Source organism: Aedes albopictus, chromosome 3 (genome assembly GCF_035046485.1).
Source record: "Aedes albopictus strain Foshan chromosome 3, AalbF5, whole genome shotgun sequence".
In the NCBI taxonomy this organism is placed as follows: Eukaryota; Metazoa; Arthropoda; class Insecta; order Diptera; family Culicidae; genus Aedes; species Aedes albopictus.
This window is the reverse complement of record NC_085138.1, coordinates 390,828,388-390,846,998: the sequence shown is the minus strand read 5'-3', so window position 1 is coordinate 390,846,998 and position 18,611 is coordinate 390,828,388. Positions and strand designations below refer to the sequence as shown.

At 44.6% G+C, this 18,611-nt stretch overlaps 2 protein-coding genes across 2 annotated transcripts; both read left to right on the top strand.

The window, feature by feature from the left end:
• The first annotated feature begins 4,373 nt into the window (after positions 1 to 4,373).
• On the top strand, positions 4,374 to 15,261 carry LOC134290973 (uncharacterized). The gene is made up of 5 exons (XM_062858212.1): positions 4,374 to 4,491; positions 4,686 to 4,900; positions 11,942 to 12,077; positions 12,433 to 14,646; positions 15,137 to 15,261. The coding sequence occupies exons 1-5, from the start codon at positions 4,374 to 4,376 to the stop codon at positions 15,259 to 15,261; spliced, it is 2,808 nt and encodes a 935-aa protein (XP_062714196.1).
• A 1,885-nt stretch (positions 15,262 to 17,146) lies between these two features.
• LOC134290972 (uncharacterized) lies at positions 17,147 to 18,190 on the top strand. Its single transcript, XM_062858211.1, has one exon. It carries the CDS (start codon positions 17,147 to 17,149, stop codon positions 18,188 to 18,190), a length of 1,044 nt encoding a protein of 347 aa, XP_062714195.1.
• Positions 18,191 to 18,611: the final 421 nt, after the last annotated feature.

Here is an 18,611-nt window from a genome sequence, read left to right as displayed (position 1 = left end):
CACTGTGAATTGTGAGAACATATTATATTATAGAATAATTTGAATTATTAATGAATAAACCTATTTATAGTTTAAGCTGATCCTCATATACGCTGTGTTTGATCTGCTCTAAAAAAGCTGTGCTACGATTGGATCGCCACCACCACAACAAACTTAAAAATTCACAACACTCTTGCCGCTGCTGACCGTTGCAAATGGAGACAATAAAGGCGAAATCTTCAGCGCAAATGATGAAGCTGCAGATAGAATTTTGGGACACCGAACGTTCGATCAAATTGAAAGCGATTGCGGACCGAGAGCGTGTAGACCTATTGTATGCACGAAAACAATTTGATCTTAAGCGATCCCAATTAATGCGTGGTTCGATTGATAAGTATGACCAGGACTCCGCCGAATTGGACGATGCATCGAGCGAGGCATCGGGCGATATAATCGATACTACACCCCGAGCTACACCCCCAGTGGATACCGTTGAGGATTCTGCTACAATCGGTAGTTCAATATCAGCTAGAAATGGAAATTGTGTACCTACATCACAACAAGTTTGTGCTAGACAAGTGATGTCGGCGGACTTGCCCGTGTTTACAGGCGATCCTGAAGATTGGCCTGTGTTCTATAGCCAATACAACAATAGCACGCAAGCGTGTGGCTACAGCAACGCCGAAAATTTAGTGAGACTGCAGAGGTGCTTGAAAGGGAAAGCTTTAGAGTACGTTCGCAGCAGCCTGATGTTACCCGAATTAGTACCGAAAGTGATTAAAACGCTTGAAATGTTGTATGGACGACCAACGGTTTTGATCAATTCGTTGATTAACAAAATCTACGATTGCGCCACCGAACATTGAACATTTAGAAACGGTGATAGAGTATGGAATGGCAATACGGAATCTTTACGACCATCTAATAGCAATGAATCAAAAGGAACACCTTAGGAATCCAACGTTGCTTCAAGAGCTGGAAGCAAAACTACCCGGAGAGATGAAAATGGAATGGGCACGATGCAAAAGAGATCATGCCCCAGCGTCTCTGAAAACACTGAAGGAGTTCATGAATGAGCGCGTGGAAGCAGCATGTGAGCTCACATCTGTAGGAGTAAAATCTGATACGGTTTATGACGATTTGGTTTTTGAAAATGAAACACGAGGAGATACCCGATCGAAATGCTGTTTAGTTTGCAAGAGGCAAAATCACCAGGTTAGAGATTGTGCAGCGTTCCAGTCGTATGCAATCAATCATCGATGGAGCTTAGTTGGAGAACTGAAACTGTGCAGAAGTTGTCTTGGTCGTCACAGCACCAGGGTTTGCCCAGACGCATACGAGTGTGGTGTGAACAGATGTCAGTTGCTTCATCATCCATTGTTACACCAGAGCAGAGTACAACAGGGTCACCAGTGAGATACGCGCCCCACGATAGTTAATAGTAACACTTCGTGGAATACGAAGAATTACGGGGGTGGGAATGTTGGCGCGGTAACTATGGATGGTTACCCTAAGCGAATTGACAGAACTTGTAAACAATAGGTGGATTGCATAAGCGGTCAAGCAATTGAATTGCTTGCTGAAATTTAGTAGTGTTTTAATTGAATTGAGTTAATCTAGAAGATTTAACCGCAAATAGTGAGTGGAAAGAAGCACTGTGAATTGTGAGAACATATTATATTATAGAATAATTTGAATTATTAATGAATAAACCTATTTATAGTTTAAGCTGATCCTCATATACGCTGTGTTTGATCTGCTCTAAAAAAGCTGTGCTACGATTGAATCGCCACCACCACAACAAATCAAGATAACTTGAGAACAGAAGTGGAAAATCTTTGGATATCAACACTAAAATTTATTGACATTGATGTAAAAAAATAACATTTTTTCGAGAAAAATCCAAAAAGTTTCAATCCATGATAATTTTTTACAATTTTTAAAAAGTACTCATGTTTTAATAGTTTGTGAAGCATTTACATATTGTTAGTGTACGTACAAAATTTCATTCAATTCGGTTCACTGGTTTCCGAGATATGACACCTCAAAAGTGAGTTGTTTGAAAAATATTGTTTTACACGAACGGTTCTAACTTTGCGAAATATTAATCAATCGAGCCCAAATTTGTACCAATGATGCACACATAATAGGTTGACAAACAGTCAAAATTTGAGATTTTTTGATGCGCTCTACGAAAAGTTATAGCTCGTTGAACTTTTTTATGAGAGAAAATAAAGTTGCCTATCCCAAACATTTTGGCCATCCCCTGTATATGGTTTCGCATTATGCGTTTTACACAGTGTATTCTGTGCATCATCACCTTTGGCGCACTCAAAACGATACCGATCCAGCTTTATTGTTGCTGTCCTTTTTTTTGTGCTGTGATTGTTAAGAGTTTAATCTTGCCTAGTTTGGGCAGTGGCTACGGTTAGGATAGCTCAGATCAATCTTCAGCACAAAAGAACAGCAACGATCAATCTTTGCAGACTTATGCAAAATGGTACAGCCCAAGTGGCGTTAGTACAAGAACCTTACTTTCGTAAGGGGAATTTCTATCTAGGAAACCATGTGTTTGCTACTTTCAGTAAAAATGAAATGGCAAACTCACGTGTCATGCCTCGAGCATGTGTGCTTGTCAACAACGCAATCATTGCTACACTCATCTCTGGACTAACTACTTGAGATGTATGTGCTATCACAATCGATGAATCTGTTGGAAATCTCAACAGGAAGTACGTTTATTGTACGGTTTATTTACCGCATGATGAACCATCCCCAACGGATGCTTTCGAGCAAGTCAACTATAACCTCTATAGCCAACTATAACGTTGCATGGAGCATGATTACCAAGCGTTATGATAACAGCAAGGAACTTAGGAAGAGGCAAATCAAGTCTCTTTTTGGTTTGCCTCACCTCGTCAAGAAATCTGTTTTCGAACTGCAAGCGTTAGTGAAAGGTTTTGAGAGGAGTGTACAGATTCTAGACCAGATTGTTGAGGTGGCAGAATACAAGAATCTGCTTTTGGTCAACGTGCTATCTAGCCGTTTGGATACAGTTACTCGTCGGTCGTGAGAGGAGGAACAGTCTTCGACCAAGGACAAGGATACTATTAAGGAGTTGGATGTATTCTTGCAACGTCGCATAAGTGTTAGCATCGATACCATCGAGATCATCGGATAGTAAGGTTTCACAAAAAATGCACCGAGGCTAAGGGCCCTGGTAAAGGCGAGTTTCAATTCTGCTGAAGTTTCGTCGCAACCGTCCGCCAGCTGCGTATGTTGTTCGGAAGATCACTTCTTGTATTAGTGTCCAGTATTCCGTGGATTGTCTGTTAGGGATCACAAGGGTGTATTACGGAAGCACTCCCTATGCGGAAACTGCATTAGATCCGGACATCAAGAGAAGGACTGTCGGCCAAAATACTCTTGTCGAACGTGCAAGGGGCGACAACATACACTGATGTGTTTTAAGCATGGTTCGGACACTGTCTCCATGGTCGGAAACATCGCTTCATCGTCTCCTTCGGATAATGCGCAAGCCACATCTAGTTCAATAGATTACTGTGGCGAACGTGGCGACCTCGGAAACATCGGTGTGCAACGCTGCAGGAACGTCGTCACAAGTGTTCCTCCTTCCTCGCTGCAGCAGTAATAGTCGTCGAGAACAAAGAAGGCAACCAATATGGAGCACGCACTCTTCTGGATCCGAGTGCAATTTTGTTCGGTCAAGGTCCAAGAAAACGGTCAGACATCATCGGCGGTGAAACACCAGGTTCAGATCAAGGTTCGATCAAGGCTTTCATTATTCGCTCGGTTGATAAATTTTCTGGTTTTTGCCAAAAGTAGCGTTTAACCTTCCAGCTTCCACGGTGGATACTCGGAGACTGACGATTCCAGATGTATGCTAGCAGATCTTGGTTTCTTCAAATCATCTGGAGTGAATATGATCCACGGCATTGAACTCTTCTTCAGCTTGTTTGACATCGATCACAAAATTTCGCTCGGAGATAACCTGCCCACGTTGCTCGATTCAGTGTTTGGTTGGGGGGTATGTGGTACCATGACAATGCCGGAGGCAGTAACTCAGGTCAACTATAATCTATCGGTAAAGGATCGCCTGGAGGATTTATTCACGCGGTTTTGGGAATGCGAGGAGGTCGTAGATCAAATCACATCTTCCCCTGATGAACTCATTTGCGAGGAGCAATATCAGCGGTCCGTTCAAAGAGCCAAAGATGGTACATCGTTGGTCTTCCCAAGGACGATGTCAAACTAGATCGACTAGGTACGTCGAGGGACATCGCTCTACGTTGGTTCTATGCAGGTTGGATAAGGATTCCAAGTTATGTCAACAATATGTCGCGTTCATGGACGAATACCTACAGTTGTAGCACATGAAAGAGGTTCAGGAAATATCAGGCGACGGTATGAGACGGTGCTACCTACCGCACCATTCCGTGGTGAAGGAAGCGTCCACGACAACCAAGGTTCGGATCGTGTTCGACGCGTCGTGTAGGACATCAAGTGGCATATCGCTCAACGACGCGCTCTACGCTCTATCCAGGAGGACTTACGAGCGATTATTATGAGTGGGCGGGCAAGTCAATTCATGGTTGTGGCGGACGTGGAGGAAATGTTCCGCCAAAACTGGACACGGCCTGAAGATCGGCATCTTCAGTGTATTCTCTGGCGTTCTTCACCCGTAGACAACGTCAAAACGTACGAACTAGCTACGGTCACGTACGGAACTAAACCGGCTCCATTTCTGGCTACGAGGACTCTACACCAACTTGCCACCGACGAAGGTCTTCGGTTTCCATCGGCTGCCGTAGCTATCAAGGAGGACACCTACATGGATGATGTAATTACCGAAGCGGATGAAGTCGAGAAGGCAGTCAATCTTAGGCTGACCATCCGTCCCGTATTTAACGGGACAACTAAATTTTCAAACACTCGTCACTGGAGCATAGTTAACGTTTTTGACTAAATTATTCATTCTTTCCAGCTGAAATAGCATTGTTAACAACATGAAGTTCTGTTTTTGGACATTGATTTGTTTTTGTTGAGTTTCCAAAATGTGTTCCGTATTTAAACGGGACAAATCTGGCCTGCCTAGTCAATCTACGCACCGAGCTCCAAGGATTGACGAAGGCGAGGGGCTTTCATCTGCGGAAATGGTTGATTTTTGAAATTTCAAATCTTGCTTAAGTGGATGATTCTCAGCATTGAGCAGGGCATTTTGCAAGAACGCCGAATAAGAACTTTGCAAAGTTAGAGTTCGCTACTGATCCGGTTGGCACAAGAAAGTGTGGAGCGCAGAAAGCGTGATAGGTGGACCCGGTGGAGCTTACTGAGTATTGTGGCGTACTATTGTTGATTATGTCTTATCTCAATGGCATGTTGAACAAATAAATATCTGTACTGTGCGTATTTCTATAACTTCCATAAACAACGTAAAACCCATTCACCGTGCATGAGCGTGACATGTTCGCAAATCATCCGTCACTAATATGATGGCGGTATTCATGCTCCGAGCTTCGGTTACAGAATGTTTTGCAATATTTTCCGGATCAATTCATCAGTTTACAGCTAGCTGAGGAGCGTATCAACATGCACTTCTCGCCTTCTTCACCCTGCTGCTGCAATGGAGCCGTGAACTAGGGTATTGGTTCCCTTCTTAAGCATGTGGCTCCCATTTTCATCCTACGAAAAACAAAGGATTTAAGCGCTGTTTGTTTTGTTTCTTATTTTTGTATTTTTTGTTAGAAGTGAGCACCCATGAAAACAAAAAGAACGGAATCAATCGGTGCCGTAATCGCTTGTTTTCGAATAGGATGAATATGGGAGCGTGAGATTAATTATGGAACACATACCCTATAAACTCATAAAATTAATAACAAGTTCCATCGCATATCGCTCTCACATGTCACTGACGGCGACACATTCGATCAAAACTCCACTCGCTGCTGCTGCTTATCGTATACCTAGGTACCTACCTATTACTGCTTCACGGCTGCTGGCAAGTACAGTCGAGTCTCTTACTAAACGAATTCCTATTAAACGGACTCCTATTAAACGAACTCCTACTAGACAGGGGTGAGCGTTATAGGAGACTAAGAGCTTATGGGATTTCGGCATTTTGGGGGTGTGGCCTATTATCTCGGGTGTGTTAAGAGTTAACGCAATACTTTCTTCGGCAAAGTTTTAGGGCTTGATAAGATCTACCATTTAGAACTTTGGTTCATATGATTAGTTGGCAATTTGGCCGCTAGAGGAACCATCAACAATTTGATGCTAAATTGCACTACAGGAACCATATCAGGTTGTCAAGCAAACGTTACGATATGCGAGCGACAGCTCAAGAACCTGATAATCTGGAAGGTTAGTGTCTTCGGGAAAGTTGTTGGGTACGCCAATAACTTACTGACGATGCGTTGCGAAGTTCGAAATTCCTCCACAGGGCGGCGCTAGTGAGCAAGTAAAATTTCCAAACCTCATATCTCAGAATCCCGATAACTTAGGAAGATGGTGTCTTCGGCAAAGTTGATCAGTATGACATGAACTTACATAAAAATAAACACTTGTTTCGCAATTCTGCCACTAGGTGGCGCTAGTGAACATGCAAATTTTAGAAATCTCATAGCTCAGAATCCTGATAACTTAGAAAGTTGGTGTCTTCGGCAAAGTTGATCAGTATAACATAAACATACATAAAAATAAACACTTGTTTTGCAATTCTGTCACTAGGCGGCGTTTACCGGGTTTTTTCGTCTTTTTTCGATTTATCTTGGCGGTTTTTCGGCTTGGCAAAACTAGTGTCGCTCCCCCCGATAACTTAAAGTTGGTGTCTTCGGAAAAGTTGATCAGAATGACATGAACTTACATAAAAATAAACACTTGTTTCAAAATTCTGCCACTAGGAGGCGCTAGTAAACTTGCATATTTTAAAAATCTCAAAGCTCAGAATCCTGATAACTTAGAAAGTTGGTGTCTTCGGCAAAGTTGATCAGTATGACATAAACTTACATAAAAATAAACACGTGGTTCAAAATTCTGCCACTAGGAGGCGCTAGTGAACTTGCAAATTTTAGAAATCTCATAGCTCAGAATTCTGATAACTTAGGAAGTTGGTGTTTTCGGCAAAGTTGGTCAGTATAACCTAAACTTACATAAAAATAAACACTTGTTTCAGAATTCTGTCACTAGGCAGCTTTTACCGGGTTTTTTCGTCTTTTTTTCGATTTTTTTGGCGGTTTTTCGGCTTGGCAAAACTAGTGTCGCTCCCTCCGATAACTTAGGAAGATGGTGTCTTCGGCAAAGTTGATCAGTATGACATGAACTTACATAAAAAAAACACTTGTTTCAAAATTCTGCCACTAGGCAGCGCTAGTGAACATACAAATTTCAGAAATCTCATAGCTCAGAATCCTGATAACTTAGAAAGTTGGTGTCTTTGGGAAAGTCGATCAGAGTGACATAAACTTACATAAAAATAAACACTTGTTTCGCAATTCTGCCACTAGGTGGCGCTAGTGAACCTGCAAAGCCGAAAAACCGCCGAAAAAGTCGAAAAAAGACGAAAAAACCCGGTAAACGCCGCCTAGTGGCAGAATTGCGAAACAAATGTTTATTTTTATGTAAGTTTATGTCATACTGATTAACTTTGCCGAAAACACCAACTTCCTAAGTTATCAGAATTCTGAGCTATGAGATTTCTAAAATTTACAAGTTCACAAGCGCCTCCTAGTAGCAGAATTTTGAAACAAGTGTTTATTTTTATGTAAGTTCATGTCATACTGATCAACTTTGCCGAAGACATCATCTTCCTAAGTTATCGGGATTTTGAGATATGAGGTTTGGAAATTTTACTTGCTCACTAGCGCCGCCCAGTGGAGGAATTTCGAACTTCGCAACTCATTGTCAGTAAGTTATTGGCGTACCCAACAACTTTCCCGAAGACACTATCCTTCCAAATTATCAGGGTCTTGAGCTGTCGCATATCGTAACGTTTGCTTGACAACCTGATATGGTTCCTGTAGTGCAATTTAGCATCAGATTGTTGATGGTCCCTCTAGCGGCCAAATTGCCAACTAATCATATGAACCAAAGTTCTAAATGGTAGATCTTATCAAGCCCTAAAACTTTGCCGAAGAAAGTATTGCGTTAACTCTTAACACACCCGAGATAATAGGCCACACCCCCAAAATGCCGAAATCCCATAAGCTCTTAGTCTCCTATTAAGCGGATTCCTATTGCGCCCCCCGACCAGTGATCTTTTAAGAGTCTCGACTGTATGTGGGTAATGCTCCGAAGCTATCGGCGTTTTCCCATCAACTTCAAACGTCAACCGACGTAATCGTTCAGGACTCATAACCAGGCTCATCCCTTCTTCTTCGTGCGAGAAGGAGGCGATATGGATGTAAACCTATTTCTGGTTATGATCTATTCGCATCACATCACATCTCAGGATGGAAAGAATGGTATCAGCCTTTGGCACTGCACGCTGTCAGTGTCAGGAGAATTGAAGGTTGTGAAATTTTATCTCTGAAGTTTTCCAGAATAAGAAAGTTTAAAGGTCTATTCGTAGCAATGCTAACAGCGTAGCATTCTGACAACATTCACCTAATGTAATTATTTTCTTGGAAATTTCTTTAGCATATTGAAAAGTATTTCTGAAAAGATAAATCTCTTTTACATAGATTCAAAATTTCATTTCTCCCAAACATATCAAGTCACTCAAAAATATAATTCATTCTTTCCCTGGGTGGCTTGCTGCTCAGGGTTAAGGCCATGCCCGGCGTACGGGGCCTCTCTATCTGCCAAAATGTTGGCACACAATGAAAGCGAAACAATAAAATCGAATAAGGTAATAAATAAAAATTTCGAAAGAATAAATCTCTGCTCAGATTATCATAAATATTGCGTTTGCTCTGTTCGGTTCCCCTCCCCCTTGGGCGGCGGCGTTTGGTTGGTCTATACTCTCGAAGGAGCAAGCCAGCTGTGTTGTTGTGTTTACTCACCAGTAAGCAGTCGTGGCTTGACCCAAGGTGACAGTGCTGCGCTGCTGTTTGCGATACCCGAGTACCTTCTTCTGCATGAGCCAACTCAAAATGAATACGATATTGGTAAATACAGCAACAGTATAGGCAAATCGAGTAAATGGTATATTGCTTCAATTTGAGCTTTAGAAATATACATATATCTGAGCATCGGACACATTCATTAATCGTAAATCATGCATACGGTTATGGATGGGATCGTTTTTCTTCGGATTCAATCCCGATAAATACTTGCTGTGGAGCGGACCTGGTGTGATGGTTAGAACACTTGACTCTCACGCCGAGGACCTGGGATCGAATCCCACTCCCGACAAACTCGCAAAATGTGAGTTCTTCCTTCGGAAGGGAAGTAAGGCGTGGGTCCCGAGATGAACTAGCCTAGGGCTAAAAATCTCGTTAATACAGGAAAAAAAAAAAAAATAATTGCTCAACTGAACAGCTTCTACTAACACTTAAAGCAACGTGCAAAACAATTTTCAATAAATCAGTTTGTCTTTTTGGAAAACTCCAATGCTTTATTTGTTTTGTTTTTCAGACATTCTTAACATGCGTAGCAGCAAATAAAAAATGTACCTCATAACCCACCGTAATAACAATTAATAATCAACACCATCCAGGTACGACCCACGAGTACCCGGCATTTGAAGGTTAAATTATTAAACGTGTTGGATAATATTTACTCAAAATCCATCCACTTGTAATACTTCCCCCATCACTAACAACTGGCACTTTGACTCTGTTGATGAAACATTGATTATGACGAGTTGGACAAACTCGGCACACCACGTGTATACTATACTTGTGCATTAAAAATGAGTTCGCTAGGGAAGGCTGGAATTTGAGGGAACAAGGATAACGGCAGCTCAGTAGCTCATATAACCTTTGCTGGTGAATCGACTTATTCAACTTGAATGACAAATAGAAGTGGCGCATGAAGCTGTATCAAGCATTCATGGAAGCGAAACGCGTAAAACGAGGCATTTTGTGGGCTGGTGACGTAGAAAAATGGCAAAGACGATTGGTTGAAGAAGACCTGGAAACCGTAAATATTCGGGGAATTCAAACAAACAACACGTACGACCAACGAAAGGGGGAACTCTGCGATAAGCTATACTGTAGCCATCAAGGTATAACAATGGTATAGCAATTCGACACCAATCAACATTGTCGAACGTGTAATCATCAGACTCTGTCAATTCACCACTATTGAAAATCTTCATTACAAACATCTGCGAAACTGCGGCACTGTTTTGACTCAACTGTCCAAAAGGGCAAGAGCCACGATCGAAAACTTTGACGAGGGAAATTTTTACAATACCGCAAACATGAAACAACGAGTTCTGTTTTTTTTTTCAGGCAAGTCAAGTTTCAGCTTACTGACGTCCATTATTCTCTGCGCTTATCAAACTGGTGCACCTAAAGATGAAATTTCATAACTAACCTGATAAATAAAAATCAGATTGGTTTGTTTTCGTGAATAACTCTTTAATATATAAGTTAAATATTCTGAAAACCAATAAAAATACATAAAATACGTTTTCCGTTCCGTACTAAGCATTTGGGGCAAAGTAGTCGCTTTTGAACATTATTTGTTCAAAAGCATACAAATAATGTTCAAAAGCGACTACTTTGCCCCAAATGCTTAGTACGGAACGGAAAACGGCAATGTTTTTTTTCGCATTCATCTATGGTATCTGTAATCAAAACCTACTAGTAAACAGTTTCATGATTTATATGAGAACATTTTTAAATAAACTGTTCGTGCCAGTCCTGTGTATTTCCGTGTCTGTGGTTGATGAACGCTGCACTATCAACGACGTCACTCAATGCTATAAAAACATCCACCGTATCAACATCCCATCTACGAGAAGTACTGAGAAAGCGGAGAGAAATTCATCTCTACTCAACAGGCAATCTCATCTCACGGCTGTAATTGCTGGGCCGGCATATAATGAGCAGAACTAGATACTGTAGAGTCAGTGCACATTTACCCTCGGTAGCTATCAGGCTGTATCTCTATCGGTTTTGATTCCAAACCTACGTCTTCGATTCGATTCGTCATTGTCGTTTGTTGTGATGTGTTTTTGAGAAATATATGTTATTATTTAAGTTCAACCCAATAAATTAAGTAAAAAATTAGTTAAGAATAAACTGTGTGGTGTTAGTGTTAATAAACTGTAGTGTCTCAATTCAATGTAAAAAATCGATAGTTTAGTTGCTGCCGAAAAAGATCATTGTGTGAAGACTTCATGCTGGGACCAACTAGCGAATCCAGAACAGGAAAAGAAATTGAAGACCAAGTCCACTAAATCTCCGCTGCTACCGAACATGGTCCTTCGAGCCGGATAGAGCGTCGAGAAGATTCCGCTCTAGCCAAACAGTTTTTTTACTGTCCCCATCGACCACTCTTCGTATCGCTCCGCATAGGTGTATGGCGGACGCGCCATCCTATCATCGTTTCTGATTGGAACTGATTTCAGGCATTTTCATGCCTCACAAAGGTGAGTGCGATTCCAATCCATCTAAGTTCTTTAGAAATGTTCTACCGGAATCTCTTTTGCATGTTCACTACGTCTGCTGTTTAAACGGTGCAACTTTCATTCGGTACTCCTACCAACGGTTGGCGATACTTCGAGCCAGGACTGCATCGTGCACCGAGACTTTTCGACGAATCAAGCACGTATCGTAGCAACTAATACGTCACCAGCCTTTGTAAACGACATTGCAATTGCGCAGTGGTTTAAAGCGGTCGTTTCTTGTGTATAAAAGGGAAATTCGTCATGCAACAAGAACGGGTGGATGTTTGAAATTAAATTAAAGGCATTGTTTGCCTGTTATCAGGTAATTAGGGTTCCTTCTAGTTGCTACCGTTTGGTGTGGTCTACGCTGTTCCCTGGTTACAGATTTCCGCATCGCTATTCCAAATGTCGGCTGCTGAGAGGAAATTACGTGGCTTGAAGAACCGCAAACGCAGCATTCTCACGTCATTATCATCAATTGGGGCGTTCCTCACCAGCTACCAGGCCGACCGGGACAAGCGTGAAGTTCCGGTACGCTTAGAGAATCTAATCGCTTTGTGGACGGAGTACAAGACACGACTCGACAGTCGAGTCAAGTACAAGACACTGAAGACGACCTTACAGTTGAGGTCGAAATACGTATCTGTCAAAGGATGCAAATTCTTAGTGGAATTCAAAGGAACCGTACTTAACCCGATTTTCTTTTTATTTGGCAAATGAGTGTTTATCAGAAAGTAGTTGCCGCAACTGTAAAGGACGGCATCACACACAGCTTTGCTATGCATCGAGATCGGAGGGCAGCAGTCAATCAGCGTCTGTTGTTCAGCAATTCCAACCAACTAGCAACACAGAACCACTATCATCGAACCCCGCAGTACACACGGGCATAACCAGCTGCACTTCTCGAGACAAATCAAGAACGACGGTTCTGTTGGCTACAGCGATCATCGTCATGGTGGACAACAGCGGGAACGAGCATCCAGTACGCGCCTTACTGGATTCAGGCAGCGAATGTTGCTTCGCAACGCAGCGACTAGCACAGCGAATGCAGATTTCTCGAAGCAAAATTAATTTGCCGATAGCAGGGATCGGTGAAGCGGCCACCGAGGTCCGCTGCAAGTTCCAGTCCACGATAAAATCAAGGATCTCCAATTACAGTGCTACAATCGAAGCATTCGTTCTTCCCAAGGTTACCGTCGATTTGCCATCGATCTCTGTCGACGCATCGAGCTGGTCGCTTCCTACAGGAATTCAATTAGCTGATCCGTCTTTCTACCAATGTGGGACCATCGATGTTGTGCTGGGAGCGGAAGTGTTTTTTGACTTTTTTAGTGTAGCAGGACGCATTCCATTGGGCGAATCGCTTCCTTGTCTTGTGAATTCCGTTTTCGGTTGGATAATCAGCGGAAAAACACCTCAAGGGCAGTCAAGGTCACCCGTAGTTTGCAACGTCGCCACTACTGCCGAGCTACAACGCAACATTGAGCGTTTCTGGGCGATTGAGGATGACTCAACAGTTGTCCCTTCTGCAGCTGAAGCCTATTGCGAGAAGTTCTTCTCCGAAACCACTGTTCGCGGTGAAGATGGGCGGTACATGGTGCGCATACCGTTCAAGGAAGACGTTATGAGGAAGGTAGGAAGCAATAAACGCACTGCATTGCATCGTTTTTGCTTGATCGAGAACCGACTAGGACGAGACCAACAGTTAGCTAAAGAATACAGGAAGTTTATGGATGAGTACGAGGAGTTGGGCCACATGGAGCGAATTGAAAACATGGAAGCAGAGTCTGGACCTGCCTACTACATTCCGCATCATCCAGTGATTAAAGAAGCCACCACCAAAGTCCGCGTCATCTTCGATGCTTCGTGCAAGAGCGCTAGTGGAGTTTCTTTGAACGATGCCATGCAAGTTGGTCCCGTCGTTCAGGAAGATTTGAGGGCAATAACGATGAGATCCCGACTTCATCCGATCATGCTGATCGCCGACGTTGCCAAAATGTATCGGCAAATCTTGCTGTTTCCTGAAGACCGCCGATATCATCTGATCTTCTGGCGCCGATCTCAAACAGACCCGATCCAAACCTTCAGATTGAAGACTGTTACCTGCGGAACCGCTTCAGCTCCGTACCCTGCTACCAGAGTGCTGAAGCAGATCGCTCTTGACGAGGGCGCAAATTATCCAGCCGCAGCTCAGGCAGCTAGTGAAGATTTTTACGTTGACGACCTTTTTTCTGGAGCAAGTACTGTTGCCGAAGCTATCGAACTCCGCGAGCAAATGGATGCCATGTTGAACTCAGCCGGAATGCAACTTCGAAAATGGGCGAGCAACTCTCCAGCAGTACTCGTAAGCATTCCTCCAGCCAACCGAGCCATAGAACCGTCGGTGGACTTTGCCAAAGACGAGTCCATCAAAACTCTGGGCCTGCATTGGGAGCCCGGCTCGGACCAGTTGAAGTACGTCGTCCCCGAAGCCTCCGTCGATCTTAACACTGTAGTAACGAAACGCAGTTCCCTGTCCAGCATCGCTAAGTTGTTCGACCCACTCGGTCTGGTAGGCCCTGTAGTAATCGTTGCTAAGGTTTTCATGCAAGCACTATGGGGTCTGAAAGACAAGAATAACAAACCATATGATTGGGATACAGAACTACCCGACGAAATGAAACACCGCTGGATCGAATACTGCTCCGAGCTGCCCCGCTTGAACGAATTGCGCATCGATAGGTTTATCCTGCTCCCCGATTCAATCTCTGATGAGCTCCATTTCTTCTCGGATGCCTCTTTAACCGCTTATGGAGCGTGCGCGTACATTCGATCATCAAACGCTTCCGGGACAGTAAAAATCGCGCTCCTGACATCTCGATCAAAGGTTGCACCGCTCAAGCAACAAAGCATTCCACGTTTGGAGCTGTGTGGTGCACTTTTAGCCGCTGAACTTTACTGTAAGGTCAGCGCTGCACTGCGTATTTCTTCCAAAGCGTACATCTGGGTTGATTCGACGACCGTTTTAAGCTGGCTTAAGGCAACACCATCTACGTGGTCCACTTTCGTAGGCAACCGCGTATCAAAAATTCAACAGATGACAGAGAACTGTGAGTGGAACCATATCGCCGGCAATGAGAACCCCGCTGATATAATTTCGAGAGGATTACCAGCAGCGGACCTTCTTCAATCTCAACAATGGTGGCAAGGGCCTCCATGGCTTCAAAATGACAAGGAAACATGGCCAATTCAAGTCAGCGAAGAGATCGATCAAGAAGCGGCAAAGGAAGCAAGGAAGACTTCACTAGCAACAGCCTCACCATTGCCAATATTCGTTGAAGAATACGTCGGACGATTCTCCAACTACCAACTCTCTCTCTCTCTTCTTGACGTAACGTCCTCATTGGGACAAAGCCTGCTTCTCAGCTTAGTGTTCTATGAGCACTTCCACAGTTATTAACTGAGAGCTTCCTCTGCCAATGACCATTTTGCATGCGTATATCGTGTGGCAGGCACGAAGATACTTTATGCCCAAGGAAGTCAAGGAACCAACTACCAACACATGCTGCGAATCACTGCTTATTGGCGGCGATATTTCAGCAACTTGCGCCTACCGAAACCCAAACGAATTGTCACCTCGCCACTCTCCACCGACGATATTCGTGGCGCCGAATTGGCTCTCATTCGACTGGTACAGAAGGACTCTTTTCCGGTGGAATTTGTAAGAATCGACTAGCTCAGGGCTCCAATCTCAGGTTCGCCACCTACTTGCTTCGAGCGGACATCAACTACACCAAACGATTGGGAAACAAGAGCAGACCAACACAGGACATCCACGGACCTCTTCCAGTAAAAAAATGGCACAGACACAACAATTTAGCTTAGACATCGATTTATTTAAACTTACATAAGGGGAAGGCATACTCGTTGCGGCCGTTCTGCTGCTGATGGGGCCCATGGTGGTACAGGCTGATGGAGGAGAGGGGAGGTCGGCTGGTGCTGGCAGGTCTATCGCCCTGATGGTACTGGGCGGCTTGGGCGAAGTGTTCAGGAGAAGCTACCCGGTGATGTTGAGGCTTGATCGGTCGTCGAAAACGCGGGGGTGGTTCGGGGAGGTTGAAACTCGACGTTCCCGGGCTCGCTCACGGCGCAGTGGCTCATAGGATGTTGGGTACTTGACCCTCACCGCCAAAACTGTGGCCAGTGCTGCACGCGGCGTGTGGGCTGGCAATTGGCGTCACGCGCAGGCACCACCAGGCCGGAACTCGCCGAATCCCGTTCACTTGTCCGTCCACGTGATGCGCTTCGGGGTTTTCTTCAGGGTTGTTGACTCGAAATGGACAACTCGGTCGTGGGCGCCGGGAGGCTTGAAAAGTGGCTTGGTTGTGGGTGTCCGGAGGTCTAAACGGTGGTCCAAAACGTGGGTATCGGGAAGCTTGATCCGTAGTCAGGCCGAAACACGACGTTCCCGGGCTCGCTCGCAGCGCAGTGGCGCATAGGATTTTGGGTACTTGACCCTCACCGCAAAGACTGTGGCCAGAGCTACTCGCGGCGTGTGGGCTGGCAATTGGCGTCACGCACAGGAACCACCAGCCCGGAACTCGCCGTATGTCGTCTGCCTGATGTCCGTCCACGAGGTGTATCTCGGCGTGGCCGTGGGTACCAGGAGGTCCCAAATCCAATACGTCAAATGGCGTCCTCCGACTCGGACCTCGTACTCCGGACCGCCCCTAATGGTCCACGCGTTCTAGGATAGTCTTCGGGGAACAGGCACTCACTCTATTCGGCTGTCCACGTTCTTCGGAACTTTGGTTTTTTTCTTCGGACGGAGCTAACAGCGATCCGCTTTGCTTCAAGGTTCACACACTTCTCTCCGTTCTTTTTCAATCCCATCATCTACCTTCCCTCCCTCTCTCTCACTCCTTTCCAACTCTCCCTCCTCCACTCCATCCGGCGAACCAGTGATGACAACCATAGAGAGTCAAAGTTGACGTAACGACGAGGGATTAGTATTTTATAGCATAGATGATTATTTACACGGAGAATATTTTATTTTTGATTTTCTGTTTAATTATTTAAATAGTTGATATTTTAGGTTAATATTTACAAATATTTTGTGTGCCACAGCAAAATCTACTTTAATTTTTTTGAAAAAAACTAACCTACATATATTTGAAGAATAAGAAGAACTATCCCTAGCCTTACAACAAAAACCCCTGGACACCCTGTCCTGGGCTGCACACTTGTTTCCAAGCATTTGGTAACAAATTGAAGGCTGTCAGGGCAAGGCAGGTCATCTCATCTCACTCCAGACTTCGTTGGTTTCATCCAATCATCGACAAGGACAACATTCTTCGCATCGGCGGACGCCTCGACCGTTCGGTGCAACCATTCGACTCCCGCCATCAGATTTTGCTCCCAGGTTCACACCCATTCACGGAACTCCTTGTTCAGAGTCAGCACGAACGTCTTCTTCACGCAGCAGCTCAGCTTCTTACCAATACCCTTCGGCTGCGATTTTGGATTTTGGGAGGCAGAAACGTTTCTCGACGAATCATTCACAAATGCGTCACGTGTTTCCGAGCAAAGCCGAAAGCCATTGAACAATTCATGGCCGAACTTCCATCGCAACGCGTCACCGCTTCGCGACCATTCTCCATCGTGGGGATCGACTTTTGGGGTCCGATCTATCTCAAGCCACGCCATCGCCGAGATGCACCACCGAAGGCATATGTGTCCGTATTCGTGTGCTTTAGCACAAAAGCCGTCCACTTAGAGCTGGTAGTGGACCTCAGCACGGCCAAGTTTCTCCAAGCTTTTCGTCGCTTCGTTTCTCGACGTGGTCTGTGCTCAGAAGTTTACTCCGACAACGGCAAGAATTTCGTCGGTGCGGCCAATGAACTGCGGAAATTGTTGCGCGCCGAAGAGTTCCGGCATGCCATCGCCAGTGAATGCGCAAGCTCTGGAATTCGATGGCACTTCAATCCTCCTCGTGGCTCCCATTTCGGAGGACTCTGGGAAGCAGCAATCAAGTCGGCGCAAAAACATTTTGTTAGAGTCTTGGGAGACCGGAAACTAGCTTTCGACGACATGGAGACGCTTTTGGTACAAATTGAAGGGTGTCTGAATTCTCGTCCGTTAACAAAACTATCTGATGACTCGTCGGATCTCCATGCATTAACTCCAGGCCACTTCCTCGTCGGAACTTCGCTACAGTCGGTCCCAGACGTCGACTACGAATCAGCTCCAATGAACCGCCTCCACCAATGGCAGCAGATCCAGAAGATGCTCCAGGACGTCTGGAAACGTTGGCACGTGGAATACCTGCAAATGCTGCAACCCCGCAGTAAATGGATTAAACCACCCGTGGAACTGAAAGAGAACCAAGTAGTGGTTATCGTGGACGAAAATCAACCGCCAATGCGTTGGCCTTTAGCGCGAATCCATGAGATCCATCCCGGAAGAGACGGTGTCGTCCGCGTCGTTACACTCCAAACCGGCTCCGGCCGGCTTACCCGTCCCGTAGCCAAGATTTGTGTACTGCCAGTTCTAGCGCCTAATGATGATGAATCTTCCTCTACCAACAAAACGTCTTCACAATCTACTCAACCAACTGTCCTGGACACTTTGTCTTCAGCAAGCCAATCTACGTAGAAGAATGGAGTTCAAGGCCTTCATTTCTGAAGGTCCAGGTAAGGACCTTTCCAAGTAATTTCTCTCCAACGTATCAGGCTTCCGGGTCTTACTATTTTCATGTTTAACCAACATCGACGAGGGACATCTTGACAAACGAAATAATCTCCGGAAGTACGTGCCTCGGATTTATACATGGATTCATAATACAAGGCTCTCTATCCAGAGGGTCCAGATATCTACAAGTGGTCCCCATCATCAGTCCAAAGGAGTCCAGAAATAGTTATTTCTGCGGAGGGCAGGATGTTCGTGCCAGTCCTGTGTATTTCCGTGTCTGTGGTTGATGAACGCTGCACTATCAACGACGTCACTCAATGCTATAAAAACATCCACCGTATCAACATCCCATCTACGAGAAGTACTGAGAAAGCGGAGAGAAATT

Excerpts from the sequence above, each read along its gene's own strand:
- LOC134290973 (XM_062858212.1), top strand. The coding sequence starts at position 4,374 with ATGAAAGAGGTTCAGGAAATATCAGGCGACGGTATGAGACGGTGCTAC. Across the intron at positions 4,492-4,685 it reads GATCGTGTTCGACGCGTCGT|ACAACGTCAAAACGTACGAA; the intron begins GTAGGACATCAA and ends CTTCACCCGTAG. Across the intron at positions 12,078-12,432 it reads CCAGGCCGACCGGGACAAGC|TACACACGGGCATAACCAGC; the intron begins GTGAAGTTCCGG and ends CGAACCCCGCAG.
- LOC134290972 (XM_062858211.1), top strand. The coding sequence starts at position 17,147 with ATGGCCGAACTTCCATCGCAACGCGTCACCGCTTCGCGACCATTCTCC.